This window comes from Cryptomeria japonica, chromosome 1 (assembly GCF_030272615.1).
Source record: "Cryptomeria japonica chromosome 1, Sugi_1.0, whole genome shotgun sequence".
Lineage (NCBI taxonomy): Eukaryota > Viridiplantae > Streptophyta > Pinopsida > Cupressales > Cupressaceae > Cryptomeria > Cryptomeria japonica.
In genome coordinates, this window is record NC_081405.1 from 204,920,193 (window position 1) to 204,946,698 (window position 26,506).

General features: G+C 36.4%; 1 protein-coding gene across 1 annotated transcript in view; it reads right to left on the reverse strand.

Moving 5' to 3' along the window:
• Positions 1-26,506, reverse strand: part of LOC131070149 (kinesin-like protein KIN-7D, mitochondrial) — an 81,865-nt gene that overhangs the window by 21,076 nt on the left and 34,283 nt on the right. Inside the window, exons 5-8 of the mRNA XM_058005692.2 lie at positions 23,483-23,548; positions 14,057-14,110; positions 13,642-13,701; positions 1,474-1,552 (exon numbers count right to left, since the gene is read on the reverse strand). Coding sequence (XP_057861675.1) covers positions 1,474-1,552; positions 13,642-13,701; positions 14,057-14,110; positions 23,483-23,548 — 259 coding nt within the window. The remainder of the gene's footprint in view (positions 1-1,473; positions 1,553-13,641; positions 13,702-14,056; positions 14,111-23,482; positions 23,549-26,506) is intronic.

Consider the following 26,506-nt stretch of genomic DNA (forward strand, 5'->3'; position numbering starts at 1 on the left):
AGGGAAACAAGTAACAAAAAGTACAGAGCAAATAAATGTTGTCACAGATGGAAAGGTGAACCCCTCAAATGCCCAAAAAAATGTTTACAACCACAGATATATAATTTCTATAGTCCGTGTTAGTAGCTTGAATTGTTTCTGGATTTGACTCTATGAGTTTTTATCTTCATCTTTTTGGATCAAACTCCATATCCTTCATTGAGAAGCAAAAAACAAAGAAGAGAAAAATGGATCATTGATTTTGATCCAAAATGTTGAGGAAAAAAACTCACGGAATCAAATTAAGAAACAATTCAGCTAATGTTTACAATGTTTCATAACTACCACAGATATCTTCAGCATATCTATCTGAAAAGAGTGGAACAATATCATTCTCAATGCACCTAGCTTGGATGTGTCACACTGGTATGATAGACACCCAAGATTGATGTCTTCCTAACTTTTTTCATACAATTATACATAAGATACCACCTTAATACAAATTTTCTTTATAAAACAGCTTATAGCAGCTTATTTATCATGTGGCAGAGAAGAAACAACTGCTTTGTGCAAAAAAACCGACAGCACACTGAAAATAGCAGAAGATACAGAGATACTGACCTCAAAATGAAGAGCAGAGAAAGGATATTTTTCACAGCAGCAATTTATGCAAAGAAGAAAAGCACTGCTCTCAGCAGATGAATACCAAAGCACGTTAAAGGAAAATTGATGTCTGCTGCAGCTTCGAAGGATTGTTGTGCAGGTTTAATTAAATGTTTTGTATATACTATATTTTGTTATTGTTCTGAATTTTGTATATTCTTATTATTAATATTTATTTTATTTTTTATTCCTAGTTTGTCTCTGTGAACAACTCATGGACATCACCCTGGATGGCAATTTCGGTTATACCTCTCAAATAATAATTGAGTAAAATGAATTTGAATATTTAGAAGACAATAATCGAATCCCACAAAAGTCAGAATTAAAATTAAAACAAGTTGGAAAGTCTTCAATACTTTAACAAATGCATACATGATTGAGTTGTAGTTGAGTTTAATCTCAGCATTGATTAGAATTTCGAAATAAGGATAATTCAAAACACATTGCACGCTCCAAACACTTTACCAATGGGGAAAGAGGCCAATGTTCACAGTTACTTCCACCTACTAACAAATGCTAGGGGGTTCTTGCATATTAAGTGGGTTATAAATATACATGAGGAAATAATTTGAGGTGCTTGTTTATTAAGTGGGTCACCTTGAGTTGTAATAATTACTAAGATTATAGAGCTCGTGTTGAGATTACTTAAAAAAACACAGGTCAAATCACCACATAAATTAAAACTCTGATAAAAAAACAAGTTAGAGATTACTAAAGTGCAACTAAAAAACTTCATAAACTAACTTTATGTCACAATAGACTAGATAGAATACAAATTCCTATAGTGTAAATTTATCTAACAAATAATCAGTTTTCTTTCCTATAACATACCTTCTCCTGATGCAATGAATGACAGTGCATGGGCAGGAGACAGTACAAGTTCCTCTTTTATGCCCTCAACATAAGTTCCCTGCATGGTCCAAATCAATAGAACTAATTTTAGAGTAGATTCTCAAGCTAACATACAAGAACCCCAAAGCATTCAAGAGACACAAAAACAAAGACAATCAGGTACGTGGGAGAATAAATAACATAACAAAAGGCAGAGAGGATAACCAGCTGCAGGCAAAAGTAAACTGTCACACAAACATGAAAAGCATGAAAGAATGAAAAGCAACAACAATGACAAAGGAAAGGAGAAAAGATGCCAAATCTGCATAAAACATATTTATAGATAAAGTGCCATAATTTACTAGATTTAAAAAACTACTAAGATAAGATTTACAGTAAAGCTGCATTCATAATTTATCTCGGTTCCCGAATCTGAATGCAGCAGGAAGTTCTATAGTGGAGAAAATAAAGCACAAATATGAATCGCTAGTAAATATGCATAAAGAGAATAGATTGGTATGAAAGAAATCACCAAAAAAAAAAGTAGGCACTACAAATTTGTATTGTAACATGCCATGGAAGATCATGTGACTCAAGCATCCCATATGCCAAAATGGCATCTATCTCAATCGCTACCTAATAACAACCTTCAACCTTACCTTTTATAGGATATATTTCTCACACTAAAAGTTAACATGTCATATATTTAATGCTCTATTCCAAAGGGTGGACTGAATTCAAGATTGCTTGCTCAGTTGAGTTCAAAAATAGCAATAATTTCAATTAATCAACATGGGCAGGAAACTTCAAGCAATTATTCAAGAAGAAACATATTTTCAGCAGCAAACAGATATTAGAAGTATAGGGATCATGCAATAAATGACACTTGAAGATATATAAATATAGAAAATACAGTCAGCTTCATCCATCATTTCTTTTTTAATTTTTAAGTTCACCAGTGGGTGACATAGGGGTTATATAATCCTTAAATTGAACACAAGTATCCAACTTTGGGCAGCCATATATTATAAAAGATTACTTTGATAAAAAATTTACTAATTTGCAATGTCGCACATGCAGGTATGGCTGGAGAAACTAAACTTGTGTCCCTCTAAAATTCCTTCAATAAATTCAAAAAATGCAAATATTCAAGGGTAGAAATTTGAGTTACTAAAATATGAAAGATGCAATATCCAACTGTTGAGGATGGAACGCATACGTTGGAATAAATAACTGAATCAATGAATTCCATGTCAAGGAAATAATGCAGCTCAGAATGTGAAACCTTGCCTTGAAAACAATCAACTATTTGTTTAATTAGTTTCACTGCTTAAGACTAAATAGTCCACCATCACAGCATGTAGAGGAAAAGAAAACTAAGTGATGCTACATCTTGTGATAAATCCACACTAAAAAAACTGTCATACAAACACCATAGATACAATTCAAATCTCAATACAAAATGGATGGCAAGGACGAGAAACAAACAAAGAAAATATATGAAATCCCACAAATGAACAAGTTAGGTTAATCAACTCAAAAGACCAACCAACTACAATGCAAAGTACTATGGTAAGAGGACCCTAGGCTATGAGAGTAACCAAACACAAAATCACATAAGTTAAAGCAAAGAATTAAAACATGCCCTAGAAAATGACGTTCAAGTAATAATCTCATGCCAAAAGAAAACTCAAAACACAAACACTCAGTAGTTACAAATGAAACTTAGAAATGGCTAAGTCAACTATTCCAAGGATAATAGGATAACCCAGCTAAGTGGTGAGCAACTAGTCTCCTCTAGTTATATATGCAAAAGTTTTTCCTCTCGGTAATAGCTACATAACAGTCAAGGTTGACAAGTGAAAATCTACTATATACCTTGGATTAAGAATGTAACCCAACTTTCTTAACTTTTTACAAATACAGAGCTTTTCTATGATTCTATCCTCTCATTGCTATATACAGAAAGAACAAATAAGTCTGGTCCAATTGCAGGCTTTCCTCTCTGCCTGCATATCCTATATATATGTGTTTCATGACACCTTATTCATTCCAACCACTACTATTCAAGTGCATCTTGTAGGATTGTGTTATTCACTTTTGTAGTCCAAATTATCTCCAACTACAACTCTATGATAATACATAGGAATTCATAACATCAATTTCCAAAAACCTGACATCTTTGTTGAATGTGTATAGCTTCGGTCGGAATTAACTGATCAAGCCTATACAATTCAACAGTCTAATTGGCCGATCAGCCTTAGATAGTTGAATGACTGTTCTTATCATTAAGTTTAGACTCAGTCTTCAGATTAGTCATAACCTTATAACTGTTATCTGCTACATCTATTATCGATTTAATAGCTAATCGATTTCTATTCTGTATTAATTGATTATTAGTGAGCGATGATGATCGGTTATATTTAACTAATGGCAAATTACGTGTTAGTTAGCATTCCGATTCAGTAATGAATCGATACATCTTTTCTCTAGCCACCACTTCGTGTTAAAGGGACACGACCCTTAAGGAAGTCCATAGATGTCATACTTATAGGCTAAGTCACAAAGTTCGCTGAACTTCTGGCTTGGGGTTCGGAATTTGGCAAACCCATAAACATTTCAAAAAAATCGTAAAAAAATGCCTAAAGTTCGTAGGGCTTCCACGTCATTGTCCCAGTTTTCAAAACATATTTTTCCCAGGCGCTTTTTAGGGTTTACGACATTTTTTTTTATAAATATGATGCAGATTTCGTCTTAAAAATGTATCAGTTCGTGGAGTAGGGTTTTTGACATTTGTTGTTCGTGTTTCTACCTTCGTGTTCTCCATTTGCGCCGTGTTTGTGCCTGTGTGTTCCCCATTCGAGTTGTGTTCGCGCCTGCATGTTCGCGTCGTGTTCGCCCATCTTTGTGCCACTGGAACTCCCAACCCAGGTCGCCCGACTTGCTCAGGTAAGCCATTATTCCGTCCGCCATTTTTATTCTCTATTGTTTTTTCCTCCGCCATTTAGTAAAATCGATAAGATATTATGTTTTATAAAAAAGATTGCAAAATATCTTATATAAATGTTTTATATAAAAGATTTGATATTCAAATATTAGTTTTATATAAATGTTTTACTAATTTTTTTCTGCTTTATAAAATATCTTAATATCAATCTATTTAATAAAACATAATAGTTATGCAATTTTTTGTAAAATATTTGTTGGATATATTTATTAGATATTAAGATATTTTGCAATCTTTTATATAAATGTTTTATTAGATATTAAGATATTCTGCAATCTTTTATATAAATGTTTTTATATTTTTATGTTTTATTAGATATTAAGATAAATTTTATATTTTATAATAATTTAAATTTTAGATAAATTTTGTGTTTTCTAATTTATATTTTAAATAGATGTTTTTATATTTTATATGTTTTATATTTTATGTTTTATGTTTTACATAAAAAGATAAAACATGTTTTAGAAGATATTTTCAGATTTAATAATAAAAATTGATATATTTTTGTTTTATGCTTATTGAAATATAATTTAATATTACTTTTCCTTTTTAGAGTCAAAAGTAAAAATTTCATATATTTAGTTTTGATGTTTTTTAAATAGAATGTAAATAATTTAAATACTAAATATTGTTTTTCTTTCGAAACATTACAAATTGTAATAAAATGCCTCCTAAAAAATCAAATTCTCCAGTATGGAAATATGTGACACGTGATGGTACTGAACTCTTTTGTAAGGAATGTTAGAAACCTTTCAAAGGAAGTTTAACAAGGGCAAGAGACCACTTACTTGGAATCAGTGGGGGTGCAAGAGGAGGTGTTACTACATGTCCAAAAGTGACTGCAAAAATGAAAGCTGGTTTAGAAAGAGAACAATCCTCTTCGATTGTAGGAATGCTCAAGACGACACAAAAAAAAACAAAGAATTCAAGAGGATGTGTCCACGTTCACATCTATCTCTTCCTCTTCTAGTTTACCCAAGGCCACAAGTGCATCAAGAGGAAGTGGAACATTGAAAAGCTTTTGGAAACCGGTAGAGAAACAACAAGTGGATGATGCATTGGCTGATTTGTTTTATACAAGTGCCATTCCATTCAATGTGGCAAGAAATCCTCATTTCCGTAATGCAATTCAGAAAGTTGAAGAGTTTGGCAAAGGGTACACACCTCCAACTTCAGAGGCTTTCAGAACAACTCTTTTAGAGAGGTCAAAAGATAGAGTGACAGAAAAGTGAGCTGAGGTCAAAGCTTCTTGGAAAGTAACAGGTTGCACCATATTGAGTGATGGATGGTCAGACATATGTCAAAGGCCATTGATTAATGTTTTAGTAGCTTGCCCTAAAGGTGTTGTCTTCTTGAAAGTTATTGACACCATGAACCAGAAGAAAACTTCAAAATATATTTTCCAGATACTAGATGAAGCCATTCTTGAAGTAGGGGTGGAAAATGTGGTTCAGGTGGTTACTGATAGTGCAGCGAATTGTGTGGGTGTTAGGCTGATTGTAGAGAAGTACCCACAGATAATTGGAGCCCATTTGCAACCTATTGTCTAGATTTGTTGCTTCATGACTTGGCAAAATTCCCATGGATACATGAAGCACTCCATAGAAGGAACGTAGTGGCAAATTTCATTAGAAACCACCGTCTCACATTGAGTCTATACAGGCAACATGCATCTAGGGAGTTGTTGAGGCCTTGTGACACAAGGTTTGCTTCATTTTATATCACTTTGAAAAGAGTGATTGAAGAGAAAGCAGCTTTGAGATTGGTTGTTTGTTCCAATGAGTGGGAAAGTTCAGCACTTTCTAAAAGTGCTAAGGGAAAGAACATAGAGCAAATCATTTTGAGCAGCAACTTTTGGGAGAGTAAAGCAAAACTTTTGAATACATGTGGACCAATTGTTGATGTTCTTCGTATGGTGGATGGTGACACTCCTTGCCTTGGCATGCTTTATGAAAGCATGGACCGTTGTAAGGAATCTATTCAGCGAGCACTAAATAATGTAGAAGCAGAGTACATGGAGATTTGGGAGACAGTTGATTCCAGATGGAAGATGATGCACACACCTTTGCATGCAGCAGAATGCTATTTGGAGCCTAAGTTATTTCATATTGATAGACAAGCTGATCTTGAAATCATTAGCAGATTTGAACAAGATAGAACAATTGCAGGTCTAATTAGAGACCAAAGTTGGAAATACAAGAGAGCAGAAGGGTTGTTTGGAATAGAAGCAGCCCGAGATGATATGACACGAGATGAGGTACCTGGCTATAGATGGTGGATGAGCTATGGAGCACTAAATCCTGAACTACAACGCTTTGTCATTCGAATATTGAGTCAAGGAGCGAGTTCATCAGCTTGCGAGAGGAACTGGAGTTGCTTTGACCACATCCATTCCAAAAAGAGGAACAAGTTGTTGTCCGAAAAGTTGGGAGATCTTGTCTACATTCGGAGCAATTTAAAATTGTTCATGAATAGATCAGCAAATGACTCCACATCTTCTTCACAACAACGAATTTCAGAAGACATGGTAACTAGAGTTGTAGATGAGCCTGAGGATGACTTTGTGGATGATGAATTGGGCAGTGATACTGATGATGATGATGCTACAGCAGCAACTCAGCCATGTGCTCTTGACGACCTGGAGCTTTTTTGGAGCTCTATAGTCTTGAATTTTGATTATACCTTTTCGACTAAAACCATCTTCACAATCTTGATGACTTGTAGCCTTTTTGAAGTTCTAAAGTCTCCACATTTGATTGTATCTTTTTGATTAACAAAAACTTGACAATCATGATATCACATGTTTCCTATGGTTTATATTAAGAATGTTGCATCTTTCTATAATGATTTTGAATCTATTTTGCAATCTTAAGTATATTGATAATTTGTTGGATATATTACTAATATTTTTTTTTTAAATTATATAAGGCGAATTTGATGCCGAATTTTTTTCCCGAACTTTTGGCCCTTGCCGAACTTCATCTGAACTCCATAGCTGCCGAACTCGAACTCGAACCTTGTGACTTAGCTTATAGGTAATATGATTTACTTAGAACGCGATGCATAACAAATAGCAGTCGATATTATTGTGATAACAGATAGCAGTCAATATTATTGTGATAACAAATAGTAGTCGATATTGTTGTGATAACATACAGCAGTTGATATCATTGTATTTACAGCAGTCAATATCTTTGTGTTTACAGCAGTGATCTGCAATACAATAAGTTGTTATATTATACAGAATATTGTGTGATCTTCATAATTATAATTTAAAATTACCTATAGATAAATCTGATCCACTTTAACATGGTATCAGAGCCAGCATAAGAAAAAGATCAGATCAGATTTATATAGGCAAGACTGCGCTCTATATATTCTCGAATTCTTCAACTCCTTTCTACACATCAAAATGGTGAATGGTGTTAGATTCGAAGATCGACTTGATGGAGCTTCCAACTTTGTATCTTGGAAGTTTAAATTCATGCTTGCTTTAAGAGAAAATGAATTAGATGAATTTGTAAACAAAGCTAAACCTGTACCTGATGAAGAAAGTGAAAAGCTCCAATGGATGAAAAAGAACAATAAAGCTATGAAAATGTTGGTGGATGCATTAAAAGACCATATTGTACCAATTATCTCAAAATTGGAAACGGCCTATGATATGTTCCAATCATTAGAAAGTATGTATGAGATAAATAACACTAGTAGAGCTCTTGCATTAAAGCAACAACTCCACCATGTTAAAATGATCAAGGGCGAATCTATCACCTCATACTTCATGAGGATAACAGAACTACGAGACCAGCTCTACACCATTGGTCACACAATTGAAAGTAAAGAGTTAACCATGTTGGCTCTCAATGGTCTCCCTTCTTCTTGGGAATCATTCATTCAAGGGATAAGTGCACGATCTAGACTTCCTAAGTTTGATCGTCTAAAAACTGATTGCATTCAAGAAGAGTCGAGACTAATAACAAGAGGGATTGGACAAAGCTCCATGAACAATGACATTCATGTTCTAGCCACACACTCCACCAAGAAGAAGGGAAAGAAAGGATACTTCAAAAAGAAGAAAGACAAAGAATCAAATGATGTTTCTTCGTCCAAGAGAAGGAAGGATATATCAAAAGTACAATGATTCAGATGTGACAAATATGGTCACTATACCATGAAATGTCCTACCAGGAACATGCCTCAAGCTTCCATTGCACATGTTGACGAAACCCTTCCTCAGGGAGATTCAGATGGATTCATCTTCTATTCAGCTCTTTCAAGTCATGTGGCTACCGGTCACAACACTTGGATAATTGATAGTGGGGCATCACGCCAGATCACAGTATTTAGAGAACACCTAGATAACTTGGTGGAGAATACATCAAATGAGAAAGTTACCATTCGAGATGACTCTAGTTATTCAGTGAAAGCAGTTGGGACCTCTACTTGACAACTAAATTCAGGCATCTCTATACAATTGACTGATATATTATTTGTACCACGGATTAAGCGAAACCTTGTCTCCATATTAGCCTTGGAAGACAAAGGTTATCGAATTGCTTTCATGGATGGTAAGGTCCTAGCATGGCCCAAGAAGGCAAACATCAAGAAGGCTCAAATCATAGGAGTTTGCCATGGATGTCTCTATCGACTTTGCACTAGTCCTTCTCAAGCACTAATTCGTGATTCTTCAAACACATGTGAGATTTGGCATAGAAGATTGGGGCATCTTCATTTTCGTGCTCTACCTTCAATGGAAAAGATGGTGACAGGACTTCCCAAGCTTAACCAAGAACGTGAAGGAACTTGCAAAGGATGTGCCTTGGGGAAGAACACTAAAGGTACTTTTCATAACAGTGAAAGTAGATCTAAATATGTTTTAGAACTTATTCATTTAAACTTATGTGGGCCCATGACAGTTGCTTCCTTAGGTGGGTTCTTGTACTATGATACTTTCATTGATGACTATTCTAGGAAAACTTGGATATATTTTTTAAAGAATAAAGAATCCGATTAAGTACTAATGAGATTTAAGGAATTCAAAGTCCTAGTAGAAAATATGTCAGGGAAAAGAATCAAAACCTTAAGATCAGATAATGGAGGAGAGTATACCTCTAATAACTTTAGAAACTTTTGTAGTGATGTTAGGATTAAGAGGGAGTTTAGTGTTCCCTATAACCCTCAACAAAATGGTGTGGCAGAAAGGAAAAATAGGACCATTGTAAAATCAGCCAAAGCCATGATACATGACCAAAATCTTCATACCTCTTTTTAGGCTGAAGCTTCTAGAACTGTTGTTTATATTCAAAATAGAAGCCCTCGCAGCATTTTGGGAAAGAAAACACCCGAGGAAGCATTCACAGGAGTAAAACATGAAGTAAGCCACTTGAGAATCTTTGGTTGCCCAGCATAAATACACATACCCAAAGATAAAAGATCAAAACTAGAACCTTCAGGCAAGTAGGGAATTTTTGTAGGCTACAGTGAAACATCTAAAGCCTATAGGATCTATATTTCAGGACAAAAATTGATTGAGTTAAGTAGGGATGTAATCTTTGAAGAAGATGTTGCATTTAGAAAATCCAAGGATATCCATGAGATAGACATTGAAGACCAAGAGCCTCCTCATGGTATGGAAGAAGACCATACTCCTGAGATTCAGAGCGAGACTCGTGAACTTGTGGAAGATGTTAATCCAAATGAACCCTTGGATCCTACAAATGGGCCTAGAGACATTGTTGTAAACCGGAAAAGACCTCTTTGGGCAAGAAAAATGATGCAAGAGGCTGAAGGCTTTGCAGCAACAAAAGGAACCTTTAGGGAAAGTAAAAGACCACACAGATTCTCCAGCTATGTTGCATTAATGAGTGAAATCATTGAGTCAGAACCCACTAGTGTTGAGGAAGCTTCTAGTCTTCAAGTTTGGAAAGATGCTATGACAGAAGAATACCAATCTATTCTAAAGAATGATGTTTGGGACATTGTTCCTAGACCAGAAGGTAAATCAGTTGTTTCCTCTAAATGGCTCTTCAAAATTAAACATGTTGTTGATGGTAGTATTGAGAAATATAAAGCCAGATTTGTAGCTAGAGGATTTTCTCAACTACAAAGAAACCTTTGCTCCTGTTGCCCGATATACTTCTGTCAGAACCGTGATTGCTATTGCTGCATCTAAAGGGTGGAAGATTCATCAAATGGATGTAAAGACTACCTTCCTTAATGGTGTAATTGAGGAAGAAGTATACCTTGAACAACCTGAAGGCTTTGTAATACATGGAAAGGAATCTCATGTTTGTAAATTAAAGAAGGCATTGTATGGCCTCAAACAGGCTCCTCGCACTTGGTATGAGAGGATTGACCATTACCTTTTGGGCTTGGGTTTCTCCAAGAATGATGCAAATTAAAACCTCTATTTCAAGGTAATTAATGGAGAAATATTGATCCTAATTCTTTTTGTTGATGACTTATTGATTACAGGAGAAGATCATCTTATTATCAAATGTAAGCAAGAGTTAACATCTGAATTTGATATGAAAGATCTAGGTCTATTACACTATTTCCTTGGTTTAGAAGTATGGCAGAAATCTGATGGAATCATTCTAAGTCAAGGAAAGTATGCCATTGTCATTTTGAAAAGGTTTGGAATGATGGAGTGTAAATCCATGGTTACACCTATGGAAACAAATTTGCATAAGTTAAGAGAAGATGCAGCTTATTCGGACTTGGCAGATCCCACTCTTTACAGGCAAATGATTGGGTCCTTGATGTACTTGGTCAACACTAGACCAGATATTTGTTATGCAGTGAGTGCACTTAGTCAGTTCATGAGTGAACCAAGACAAATACATCTAGTTGCGGAAAAGCATATTCTGAGATACCTGCGTGGCACAATTGGATATGGTTTAAAATATGATGATGTGGACCTGAACCTTCATGGGTACATTGATTCTGATTGGGCTGGGAGTGTAATTGATCGGAAAAGCACATCAGGATGTTGTTTTTGTTTGGGCTCGGCTATGATTTCCTAGTTCAATAGGAAGCAATCTTCAATTGCACTCAGCTCCACAGAAGCAGAGTATATTGCAACATCCATGGGGGCTCGAGAAGTTGTGTGGCTTAGAAAGCTTCTTGTAGGATTGTTTGGACAATCCTTACAACCTACTATTATCCATTGTGACAATCAAAGTTGTATAAAGCTTTATGTCAATCCTATGTTTCATGACAGAACAAAGCATGTGGAGATTCCTTATCATTATGTTAGAGACATGGTGGAAAGGAATGTTGTTCAGTTGATATATGTTAGTACAGATGAACAAACTGTGTATATCCTCACCAAGCCTCTTGCTAGAATAAAGTTTGCTTACTTTCGAGGTAAGCTTGGTATGGCAGAAAATGTAGCTCTAGCTGAGATTGAGTCTCAGCAACATTGATTTGTTTTAATTGTACTAATGTATTCTCTAAGATGTTTAAAGTGTAAACTCTTATTAATGCAATCTTATTAATTTGATATGGTTCATGATTAGTGCCATGTGTGTGACTCCATGACTACATTGGTTCAGTGCTTGATGAGCCCCTGTGAACATTATTGTGAGGTGGCGATCTCTCAATAATGAACACTTGTACTTCTGATCATTATCGTAAGGTGACGATTTTACGATATGGATTGATCATACCATTATGATGGATATCATGAGACGTGATATATATGGATATGTCATATCTCTAGTAGTAATATCTATGGATATGCCATAATGGTGGATATCATGAGACGTGATATCCGTGGACAAGCCATAACGGTGGATATTACATAAAGAGATATTCATGGTGGATTTCATGTGACTTGAAATCCGTGGACATGCCATGTAGTAAAATCTTTAGCTATATCATGATGGTGGATATCATGAGACGTGATATCCATGGACAAGCCATAATGGTAAATATGATCTAAAGAGACATTTATGGTGGATATCATGTGACTTGATATCCATGGATATGCCATAAATACTTGATATCACAGTGAGGTGATATCTTCCTCTTACACATACAGCTAGGCTACACATAACATCACCATAAGGTGATACATTTTACTAAAGGATAGAAGGATTCCTCCATAGCTAAGAGGGAGTGTTGAATGTGTATAGCTTCGATCGGAATTAACTGATCAAGCCTATACAATTCAACAGTCTAATTGGTCGATCGGCCTTAGACGGTTGAATGACTTTTCTTATCATTAAGTTTAGACTCAGTCTTCAGATTAGTCATAACCTTATAACTGTTATCTACTACATCTATTATCGATTTAATAGCTAATTGATTTCTATCCCGTATTAATTGATTATTAGTGACCGATGATGATTGGTTATGTTTAACTAATGGCAAATTACGTGTTAGTTAGCATTTTGATTCAGTAATGAATTGATACGGGTTTTCTCTAGCCACCACTTCGTGTTAAAGGGACACGACCCTTAAGGAAGTCCATGGATGTCATACTTATAGGTAATATGATTTACTTAGAACACGATGCATAATAGATAGCAGTCGATATTATTGTGATAAAGAATAGCAGTTGATATTATTGTGATAATAGATAGTATTCGATATTATTGTGATAACATACAGCAGTCAATATCATTGTATTTACAGCAGTCAATATCTTTGTGTTTACAGAAGTGATCTGCAATACAATAAGTTGTTATATTATACAGAATATTGTGTGATCTTCATAATTATAATTTAAAATTACCTATAGATAAATCTGATCCACTTTAACAATCTTCATAGCTAAATCTGCACATCCCACTTGCAGGCAACACATATTTAGAATCATATAAACAGATGGCCTCTATCATGGTCCAAATATTAAAAGAGAAACCATAAAACCCTAATTCAGAAAAGAGGGAATCGTTTTTTAATTTTGTATTGATTTTCAGAAATTTCGTCACAGTGAAAATGAGAAATGAAAATATTTAAGTGTACAGTGCTTTGGTTCCATGTGTAAGAAAGTATAAAAACAAGAAAGAAAGGGGTTCCCATTGTAACAATAAAGAAAGACAAGCTGAGCAAGCAATCAAATAGAGTTGATCTTAACAGTCCTGCAATTCTTTTGTCAATGTTCATAAACATGCAGTGACGGCCATATATTTCTCTTATGACAAGCTACATACCTGAGCATCCTCTCTCACCCTCAAATTCTGTCCTGTTGGATCCAGCAAGTCATTGATAACCTGCAACAGAAAGCATAAAAAGAATGCTAAAAAAATGTTCCTTTTACATGCATTGCAAAAAAAAATCATAAAATTGCAAACTGTGTTGTTGATGCTATCCCAAAAACACTATGCATCACACACAATGGCTGTAGTCCCTAATCCCATTAACCTATTTCAGGCATCTGTAGACATTAATACATATTTCCTCTTGTTTACACAGGTTCTCATGCTTGTATCTAACTAAACCATGAAAAACATGTACAATAACACATTCATATTAGTAAATGAGTACAAATATGAAAAAACATTAAAAAAGTGACACATTTTGCACTTGTTTATTTTCCTCTAGGCATTACATGACAGTAGTACTCACCTCATTATAGATTTCAAGATAGGAAACGCGAAGAAGAAACTGTTGACCTGGTGTCTGCCATATTAAATAACTAGGTCATTACTTTGCATAAGCACAAAAAACAACACATATATGAAGATAAGGTTATCATTACATGGGCTAGTATTATACAAATTCTAACAAGTAGGAATCCATAGCTCATCTAGATTCTAAATAGCATATACTGGAATCAGATAACATACATTAGATTGACAGGAAAGCCAAATACAAGATGTAAGAGAAGCAGAAGTACCAAATATGAAATAACATTGATCAAATTGTATTGTGCATGGATAATGTAGGTCACTTTATTCTCTTTAACAAAATCATGAAACAGAATTGTGTTTTTGAAATAAGGGTTATTGAGGGTCTTATCAATAGTAAGAGGCTAGTTTTGATCATTTATAATTCATAGGTTTTAGATCCTAAGCATGCACCCTTTATCATATCCTTGGCATCTACATTACCAAGTTTTGTCCGCAGACCTCATAATCTGTATCTGACTCCAACCATGTCACGATCTTGGACCACTTCATAATTCAAAATGACCTGGATTTGTTCAGCTGATAGTATCTTGCCTGGTATGGCACAGGGTCATCTGAACAAACCTAGGACGTACCCAGGCAAGGTACCCAGTTTCCTGGTAAAATCTGGGCCAGACTGTGGTCAAACCTAGGCCATACATGGTGCAAACTGCAAACCCAAGACATTCACAATTTTTTTTTGAAAAACTGTTTTTAAATGAAGAAAGCCAAAGAACAGAAACATAAACAATAAAACATAAAGAACCCAATCCAATACATTTTTTTATTTGGATGAGTTTCAATGTTTTCTAGTCATACTGAATCTGTGAAAAGTTAGCAAACTACAGTAATTGTACTGGAAACTTAGTTTGGCATGATCATAAAATGCCTGGTAAAAGCATTGAAACTCATTTTCTATGTGACAAGTTTTGATATTTAAAGATTTTGAGTATACAACACATTGGCTGACAGCTCACATTAGAATAAGAGGATCAAATTAGGAATATAGCCTTTGTAGTGTTCGACAAACAAATTGCAAATCCCAGATCAAACATAAAAGTATTATCAAGTAACAAGGTATAAGAAGATACAAACAAAGATTGCGTACACATGAACATATTGGGAAATGGGAGAATTAAAGAAACTTAAAATGAGATTATTTCCATTATTAGCTAAAGGTACGAAACAAATCTTCATAACAATTTCTGTAATTTACTGTGAAAGCTTAATTCAAAAAACCTCTGTTACTATTTTCAAGTTAAATTTTAACTTAAACACAGAAGCTTTTAGATACACGGATGAGCAATAAAATCTTAAAAGCTAGAAACTCGCAAGGATTTCTAATCCATTTAATCCATCAGCATATTTAAACTGAAAATCAGACCCAATAAAAGACATTCATTTTACAATACACGATAGAGGACAGACTCCAAGGCTGCATAAACATGAATAATACAGTTCCAAGGAACAAAAGAAATGTCATGATTAAAGATATCAAAGAACAAATTAAAAAGGTCTCACTGTTGCTCAGAAGTTTTGATATAAGAGCAAATTTTTGATCAATGTGTTCAACTACCCATGTCTAGGACAAGGCAAAGAGCAACCATTCTTATATGACCAAGTTCAAGGTCAAATGATTTATGAAATATACAAACACCAAATACCTTAGGTTTCCAACTGCCATCACTAAAACCCCTAAACCATCAGCATCTGTAACCTTCATCTCAAAATGGCTTCTTCCAAAACCAATTTAACTTGATTTTGCAAAGCCGAGAATGTGGATATTCACGTCCTCACACAACCCTAGGCAAAATAAAGATGATCAAATAACATACAACCACATACTCATGTTGAAAAAATGTTGGGAAAGCATACGGTATGTTGGACTGGAGATGTAGAGATCAAGGTTGGCATACTAGCAATGATATCTATGTCACCTTCATTTAAGACCCTTCATTTGCCAGATTAAGGAAAATTTTCTCTACTTTGTCCAAAGTTTTCTCTATAAGGTATTTTCCCCCAATTTTCAATTATAGTTTCCCCTACGATAAGTATAGAACTGGATTATCTTGTCTATGTTTTTTCTCCACGGTAATAAGTATTGAACAGAATTGAAATGTTCATCAACATTTATTTTGGGCTATGAATGATGAGAATCAATACCATTGTTGGATATGAACTATTTATTCCCCATTGGTTTATTTTATGGCTTTCTATCATTACTATAACCACACAAGGTAGCGCTTCTCCTTGTACACTTCACAATCAGTCTCCTATAACATGAAGTTATCACTCTTGATATCATGAGACCTTACAATGTCACCCATGAGTTTAACCATGCATTGAAAATGAATCAAGCATTTTACAAATCTCTATGAGGACAATCTAATGCGGTGCGAACTCATAGTGCATGTAAACAAGATTGTGTGGATAGTGTTGACGTATCTAAAGTCGCAAAACTACGACTGCATCCAGCCAACGCAGAATAGAAATACTAAGAATCTTATCCTCTCTTGAGATAAGGAAATCCCTAATGTTGTGTGAATTTGATCAATGGGGATGACCTCAATGTTTTGGTTGTCAGGTCTTGACTGCAGGATAGTTTAGTGGTTGATGTGTTTTTCTGGAAACACAAAGGGGACTTACGGTTAGATGGAATTGGTTTCGTATAGGCTCCCTAAAATTTACAATCCTATATCATCTGATTTTGCCTTTGATTGATGCTATTTCAGCTTGACTGGAGGGTTTCTTTAATGAAAAAGGAAAAAGGAGAGAGGGATAAAGAGTGAATAAGAACAACTAACTAATTCTAACTAAGACAGCATATTTCAACACATAGACAGAAATCTCAAAATAACTAGAAATTACTTCGCCAGCTAATTAGCACAACTAGGTAAAAACCAATGCAATCATCCAAGGGTTTCAAATTTTCAAGCTATTTAGATATGAAAGATAGATTTCTTACACCTATTTATCCAAATCTAATAACCGAACTTAGCACAAAAGGGGTTCAGACTAACCATGTGGAGGAAACAATAATCAACTATTTCCTAATGGTATGAACCAAGATTTTCCATCAAATATATGCATAAATAACTATCTGAAATTAAATACAGTTGCAGAAATATGAAATAAATGGAGAAGAAGACCATGCACTCATAGTAAAACAGACACAGCTTTAACATCCATCAAATCATGTATGTATTTTGCCAAAGTTTTTGCAACAATCTTTGTTTTTTCTCTCTTTACAACGAAGAATTAATTCCTTTATATAGAATTCCAAAAACGGATGAATTGCCAAGATTAAATTTGAACAAGTGGGCCAGATTCATCCTCTACCAAAACTGCCCATACCCATAAATGGGAGGCAAAATATCAGCAACAACAAAGGAGAAACAATAACTACCAAAAAGGTAATTAATAACTACCGAAAAAGCTGCTCCAAAAAGTGCACACGCACAGAGCTCAAGATTTATAACTGTTTTGGTAGTTAGAAATGAACTTTATGCCTAAAAAGTGCTTTTTAAAGATTTTTAAAAGAAACTTGCACTTTATGAAAGCACTTTCTCCTTTTTTGTTGTAGAACCTTTTTCCAAGAATTCATCCTCGTCGTGCAAATACTCCTTCCAGATGTCCCGACCTGCTGCATGCTTTGCCTGGATATATTCTTGAAATCTGATGCATAGCTAGAACAGCACCATGCTTTGGGGCATGGGAGGATGCCATTTTTTATATTGCATGCCCTCCAAGTGGCTATCTACATGCTTTAACCCATCATTCCAATCAAACCGATGAGCCTCAAAACTTAATATGTCCGAATGCAACCCACTGGCAAACTCTAGGTCCTCCACGGAGTATGCGACCTTATCAATTCTCAATCTATCCTCCCAATCTGGTTGTACTTGATCATCGGACAAACTATTTTTCCATCCCAAAACCATTGATCGTAGGATCTTTCCACCAAGATCCCTCATGTTTTTCAAAATTTCCTCGCATTCCTCCTACTCTTTATTAATGGTATCTTTTGTTTCATTCTTCATGTTGGCAGTCCAATACCATTCTTTAAAAACGTTGATGTCATAAGGATCCAGGATAGTGGACAATGTGGGAATCTGCGTGTGGGTCCAAAAAAGAGCCCTCGTGAGGGGAAGAATTGTACCAACCACCTCATGAACCCTGAAACATTCCTTTTTTACCTCGAACAATTTGACCAGAATGGTCTCTTGGCGGTGGGCCATTTCCTTTACATCTTCAATGATATGCTCTCCCTTTTCTTTAATGTCTCGAATCCATTGCTTGACAGCTTTAGCGGCATCACGTACTCCTTCAAACTCTATTGTAGTCCTTTGTGCCAATGCCAACGAGGGAACATGGGATTCAGGGAGCATGTTGCAATGGTTTTAGCAGGTGATCAATATATCCCTCAGCCTGCTCAACACGAAGTTGATACATGTTTCTCTCAACAGTCATTTCGTCGAGTTGTTTGAGCATATTCTGCATGGAATCCTTGAACTTTTCCCTTTCTTTCTCTTTGGTGGCTCACCCTATCGGGATGGTTGTAATGCTATAATCGGCCAATGCAATTTGATCTGTTGGCTTATCGACGAGTGGGGTAGCGATATGGATGGTGCGGTTCCTCTGCTCATCCTTGGTGATCCGAGAGTAGGTCTTGGGCTTTTTCTTTCCTTTGGACTTTGTTTCCCCTATGCGAGAGAAGATATCCTCCAAGTTGATAGGTGGCTTGACGGCTGCTTTCCGCTATGCACGAGCAACTAGCCAATCTTGAGGGATGGTCTGCCAATATGTTATGGCCAGATTCCCACTTTGCTCCTTAGAGGTTTCAGCTGGCTCACTGCCTATCTGCAATTGGTCCGTCATAGAAGGAACAGATGCAATATCCAGTGCCTTACCCATAGCCGAGTTTTCCCCTACCTCACTGAACAACTGTCGAGTATCCCCTTGTGATGGTTGCTCTTCAGTTCTGTCGAGCTTGTGGGTCTCATCCCCCTTTCGTTCTCCTTCGACGGTGGTGTCATCTTTGTCGGTGCTATTCAATTGTAATTCATGCCGACTCCCTTGTGTGAGCTCATGCTCACCAGCCTCTTGATTACGCAGAATTTCTCTCTCCTCAACTTGATTTCCAGGTTCATCAGAACCAACGATCCTAACTTCTACATCTGGCTCACCTTGTGTTGGAGGATTATTAGCCTCGAATGCATCCACATCACTCTGGGAGGGCGGAGCAAGTATATAGTCAAGCTCGACTACGTCATCCTCGGAACTAGGGTCTTTGGATGACAAACTGACTTCTGGCCTTCTGATAGGGATCTTTTCCCTTCTAGTTCTTTTTGATGTTCGAGTCCCTCTATTAGCTCTGGCTTTCTTCCTCTTCTTTCCGGGTTTCTCAATCTCTTCTTTCGGTGCACTTGAGGTTCCCTCATCCTCCGAAGACTAGGAATCGAGACTGCCCATCATATGGTATGTAAATTGAATTCCTTCATGGGTTAGTTTCTCAATCTGCTGGGATAACCAGTGATCAGTATACCTTCCAGGAGCTGCCATAACTGCCTCAAAATCAATAATCGGATCCTGAGACCAACCAATGCCCGGCAAGAGGTACTTTACTGCCCCAAACTCTTGGACCTACAAGCGATTGCCAAAATTTGTCACCTGATCTGGGACCCAACAATACTCATAAAGCCGCATTTGTTGCACACTTAACCTCGAATACTCACATCGTCGAACCTCATAGTCATCGGAACAATTGCTCCAATAGTCCTCAATTGATGTCTTTCCTCTGTAGCGCCTGTCGTAGGCCCTTTTTGCCAAATTGTCATGATCAAAACACTTCCTTGGGAAATGTCCCTGTAGACCATAAGATGCTAATTCAGCAAGTGACTCATCGACTTGTACCAAATTCTTGAAATGCACATCGAGGGCACCCAAAATCATAGGGAAGGTGAATCCGGACTGTTTCTTTTCTCTGAGTAAGCTGCCCGTTGGATGTGCCTGCCTTGCGACTTCCATAAGGACTATTTTATCTATCGGATAGTGTGGAAGTCGGAATGGTGCTCCCTCAAAGTTGGCTATTCTGATATAGGTGAACCTAGGGAATTGAATAAACCATGCGCCATACTTTTGTACCAAAATGGTAGCCTTCTTTGAGTGCCTTATGTGCAATCCCCTCTGCATCAACCTAACTAGGCGCATTGTAAAGGCGTCATTGACACACTCATATTGACCAATTGCATAAGCAGTGTTGTTCTTTTCTCTTTGAGCAATGTCATAGTAGTGCAGCTGAGGGTAGCATCCATACACCTTGACTTGATTTGGGTCATTCCCAATTTCACCCTTCTTGATTAATCCTGTTAGTGGCTGGTGTCGGGCAAACATGTAAATCAGGTAGGAGGTCATGGTGAAGTACTTATTTTCTTCGAGTTTGACCAGTTGTGTATGGATATTATCACTGATGATCTGAGCCTAGTCGAACTTGGATTTCCCGACAAAGACCTACTCCGTAAAGTAGAACATCCACTCTTCAAAAAAGTTAGACTAAGGGAGTCCCATAACCCGGCTGAGTAAGGTGACTATATCACCATGTTCGTTATGAAAGTCACTTTTGGGGGTCTTTTTACTAGTCCTAATACTCGAGGGCCTTCTCTCCTTATACCATTCTTCGTTTATCAATGTCCTGCATTTAGCAGGGTTCATGTCATAAGCAACCTGTGCCTCATCTATAGTTGTAGCAATGGGATTATCAGGAAATGGGATGTCAAATGCATCCCCAATGGCCTCAGGTGTGAAGTCAGCTAGCACCATATTTTCTAAAACCACTAATCTGGTCTCTGGCTGATAATGTCAGGCAGCCTCAACTACCAGCTCATAATTTTGCACGGATGGAGGGAACCCTGCCGCTTGAGCGATACCACTTTCCATCATCCGCCTAGGCTTACCATAGGCATGAGGAGAATATACCCGGTCTCTAAAATCCTGAATGTCTATGTGGCTCAAATCAATATCACCTATGTTCTCCCATATGCTCTGGACTTTTGACTACCTCACTCCTCCTCTCTGGTACTGGTACTTCATCTTCTCGCCTCTGCAGGGAATGTCAGATTTAGAGACCCGAGATGTTCCGGTTGCACCAGGTGTTTTTGAGGATTCTACCGCCGATTTAGGCATTTATCCTGCACAACCGGACGCGGATTATGAGACAAGATGAAGGAAGTGAACAGGTTAGTCAAAATAGAGGATGACGTTAGCACATAAGGATCAATGGGAAATCCAAGATTTGAAGAAACTACAATGCTTTAGTAAAAGAATCTGCTTATCCAGAAGCGAAATGCTATGAAATAGGAAATTAAACTAGATTGCTTAAATCTGCGATTTGGAGAGAGTTCAATTTTTTCAAAATGTTCAAAATTTTCGTAAGTCGAAATTTTACATTTCAAGGTTAATTTTCCCGACAGGCTTTGCCTTTGCGCTATGTTTAATGCTTTCAAATAGACAACCAATTCTGCATAAATAATGATTTGAAGGAAAGAATTGAATCATACCTGGTGAATTGTCTAATTCATGAGCAAACTTTGGAGACTTGGGTGGTTTTGCAAAGTGTTGTGCCCATTTTGCCTTTTCCCTCCTGTGCGATATGGGACTAAAATGATTTGCAAACCGCTGAGGTAAAATGCCGCGTTCTCTTCCCCAGACTCGCGTTTTCGAGCTGGAGAGGCAAAATGAAAATGCACAGATAAAACCCTACCGCGCGAATTCAGACTGGGAGGGCTTTTTGCAAATTTTTTTTAAATCAACGCTTACCTATCACGAACTTCGGCCTCTTGGGGGATTTTACAAGATTTTTGGAGTTTAACGCCTCATCTGAGTTGGTTCACGTTTTCGATTGGGAGAGCTTTTTGCAAGCTTGTAAAAAAAACGCCCTATTGAAAAACCGCAATTCTCCCAATTTCAAGATGAAAGGACTGAAATGCAAATACCTTCAAGTTTGACACCCCTTTATACCATTTCACAAATTTTTTTACTTGCCTCGCATTTTCGGGTTTGCCCATTTTCGGGCTAAAAGAGGCTTTTGCAAACTTAAAAGGGCATCTTCCCAATACCTGTCACAATTTTCGAGTCAAGAGGTTATTTCGCAAAGTTTAAATGGAACGCCCCCTTTTCTAACTTGCGAAATTCGGGGCAAAATGGAGTTTTGCAAAGTTACTCTTTTCACTTGACTTAGCGTTTTCTGTTGGGGAGGCGATTTTTAAAAGGTTCGTGATTTATAACGCCTTCACATTGCTAACGCACTTCATGCGAAATTCAAGGCAAAATGGACCTCTCGAAAAGTTTCAAAGTCTATGATTTTACTTGCTTTGGCGATTTCGGGCTAAAAGTGCATTTTGAAAAGGTTTCATGTTATATCGCCTTATTCACTTTTCGCAAAATTCGGCCCATGAGGCCCTTTTGTAAACTTTTCACTTAACTTGCCCTTTTCGGCCCATAAGGTCTTTTTGAAAAGTTTTACCATTTTGACGTTTTCACTTGTTTAGGCGATTCGGGCTAAAAGTGCATTTTGAAATATGTTATATCGCCTTATTCACTTTTCGCAAAATTCGGCCCATAAGGCCCTTTTGTAAACTTTTCACTTAACTAGGCGATTTCGGGCTAAAAGTCATTTTTTGCCAACTTTTTAAACTTAACACTTTCACATTGCATTCCAAGTCATTTTGTCGATTTTTGGGCCAAAAGATATTTTTGAAAAGTTTTCAAAGATAGAACGCCCCTTGCTTCATCTTTCCTATTGGTGGCAGAGCTCATTGCTCCACTGCCACTTGTTGGATTCCAAAAATGGCGGATAAAAATTCAAATTCGAAACTCAGTAGGACGAAGGCTGGAAATTAAAGAGGGGGACCCTGTCAGCGACAGGGAGTGTGTGTAACGCACAACAGATAGATAATAAGACTAGTCAACATTTTGACAAAGCAATCCAAAACTTTCATTAAACTACTAATTTCTCAACCTCACCATTCAAACAATGGTAGGCAATGAAATTCATGTAAGCTTATCACTTATGATGATTATATGAGCAAATATATATGTGACAATTGTTGTAAGAAGTACATGAGGAAAGAAAGATAAGAATACATTGTTATCAATTTTAAGATCAATTCTTCTGTTCTCAAAGATAAAAACATTTGGGATACATGGGGATGCAAATAAACATGTTAAGATCCCCTTGTACAAACAGTTATTAATGAAAATTTCAATAACAGATGGACAGAATTGTTGGTTAGTAATGCTTTAAATACAAACAACCATAAGCATTTAAATGTCAAAACCAAAATGTAGATTAAGATGATGCTCCAAGTTGGAAGTAAATACGACATACATCTTGAATAAAGCTGAAAACATCCTTGATTGCCAATGGTATGATGCCAGGAGATTTTTGATCACCCTACAAAGAACAACCAAGGCCAGTTAAAAACATACTAAAGGCGAGACTATTAAAGAATTATCAAAATAAATATAAATTATAACTCATATTATCAAAGTAGCCTCATCAGTACAAGCGTTTTTGAATGAGTGCATTTAAGTTGGCAAAACATAATATGCATTGCAACTTACACTATTTCAAGCTACTAAAAAATATCTTGTTCATTCTCCTTATTTATCAAATTGCGATCATGTTCCACACAACTTTCTTCCTTCAAATGAGATCATGAACTAATATGTATGCAAATGTTAATAATATCACAAGGGCTCAGAGTGTTATTTCTAGATTGGAGACTTGAGCAAGTGATGTTAAATCCTAATTCAATAAGGATCATTAAAAAGAAACTAAAAAGTAATGTAAATAAACAAAAGCAGCACAAGAATTTCCTATAACCCAACCTCCCAACACAAAGATACTTTTTTGTACTTTCGTTGATTTTAGCCTTATACATAAAAAATACATCAACGACACAAACATAAAACTACCTCACACCCATATAAATAAAGGTTTAGAGAACATCAATTAGTGACTCCTGATGTCTTCATGTCCACCAATCTGAAACAACCATATTATTTTCATCATCAAAACATTGAGAATGTGCCCATAGACACATTTGATTCATGTATGATGTATTCACTGGCAATCACAAGCAAAGTGCATGGAGCACTTGATTCTTGCATGTTTTAGGTACAAGTTTCTCACCGCTTTTCATCCTTAATTCGTATAGAAATTTCATAGCTAACTTACTACCATAGTAAGTGAAATTAAACGAGTTAATTATACATTACACTCCTTTAGTATTTTTCTTAAGAAAATAATAAATTTATATTGTGTTATAAGTGAGTCACTTAAGTATTGCAAATAATATTAGGTAGCCACATAAATAAAAAGAAATAATTAAAGATTTGAAACTTGCACAGAAACAAAAATTCATACAGAAGTGATTACCCTAGAAAAACTAGATACAAGAAAACTCTAGAAGTTCAAAGGCTGTGCCATCTCTAGCCACTATCTCCTTGTGATATTACAAGGTAACATGCTTATTGAGTCTCCAGAAACATTAACATTGTTCTGCTAGCTTTCCTTTCCTCACAACTTGCTTCTACATGCTCCCCTACACCTCTTCCTAAGTGAAGAAAGTTGGTTCGTTGCAAGTGGGTGTATCATACCAAATATGCAGCAGATGGTTCAATTGACAAGTACAAGCCTCATCTTGTTGCCAAGGGATTTTCATAGGTTGAGGGAGTTGACTAGTCTAAGGCCTTTACTCGTATCACTAAGATGGATTCCATTTATCTTGTACTCTCATTAGCTGCATCTTAGGGATGGTTAGTATATCAAATAGCCATGAAGCGTGTTTTCTTGCATGGATATCTTCATGAGGAGATCTACATAGAGAAGCCGCTCGGTTTTGCATAGGAATCTTCACTTGTTTGCAAGCTTCATCATTCATTGTATGGTCTCAAACAAGCCCCTCAAGCTCAGTATGAGAAGATGGATAGCTTCTTGGTTGCTTTGGGTTTCACACATTGCAATTCCAACCCTACAATCTATACGCAAAGACATTGGGAGGATCATTTGATTCTTGTGCTATATGTGGATGATTTGATTCTCACAAGGAGTTCCACTTCTATTATCTAGAGTACTTAGTGAGCATTGATGGAGCATTTGACATGATGGATCTTGGACTTCTACATTACTTCCTTTGACTTCAAATTTACCAAACTTCTGAAAGGATCTTCATATTTCAGCAAAAGTATGCTCTAGATTTGCTCCAAAGATTAGGCATGCCTAATTGCAACCCTGCCCCCACACCTTTTTCAATCAGGTGTTGCACTATCTACTAGTTGTACTACTCCTATAGTTGATGCTACATTGTATAAGCAATTGACTAGCAATCTTCTGTACTTAACACACAATCCTCCTAATATTTCCTTTGTGGTTGGACTTGTCTCTCGTTTCTTTGAGGAGCATCATGAGAATCATTGGAAGGCAGCTAAACATATCTTGCAAAATATTCAAGGCACATCACACTTTGGCATGCATTACACATCAAGTGCTTCTCAGATTATGGGCTTCACTAACTCAAATTAGGTCGATGATGTTGATGGCCGGAAGTCAACTTCTAGCTTTGTCTTTTGTATTGGTTTTGGTGCGGTTGCTTGGTCACACAAGAAGCAAACAGCTATTGCATCCAATTCAATAGAGGTTGAGTATCAAGGTGCACTTTTGGCTAGTATGGAGATTCTTCGGTTTCGTCACTTGATGACTAAGTTTGGTTTCATCACTTTCTCCCCTCGTCTTTTTCTTTTTGGTGTCTTGTGTTTGTTTTTCGCTTGTCCTTTTCCAGTGTCACCCCTTGGGGGTTTGTGAGAGATTTTTTTCCTTTTTGGCCTAAATGGGTTTAAGTTTGGCCCAAATTGAAGAAATCCTTAAATCATTATAGTTCCACAAGCAAGTCTTAAGTCAAGGGATTTGTTACTTTGTCAAGAAATCTCCTTTGTCAGGGATTTCCATTTTTTGGAAATTCCTTGCCTTCATAGAATCCCCAACATTTCCATGATCCCCTCATGTTCCCGAAATCCTTGCAAAATCTTAAGTTATCAACTTCTGTAGAAACTTCACACGGTCGAGGAATTTAGTTTCCTATGGAAAAATCCATTACTTTATACTTAGCAAAATCCCTGATGAAGCTAAACTTCCATCCCTTGACACAAATTTGAAGGTTTTCAAGAACTTTGGAAACTCTTTGTATTCATGGAATTTTTGATAAATCCCTGCCCTCAAAAAAGTTCAAATAAACCTATTCTTGGGGTTTCTTGAGTTAAACCAAAGATGAAATATGTGAAACCCATGAAGGTACAAAATTCTAAAAATCCATAACCAGCCCAAACCTCCGAAATTCCAAGAACCTTTCAA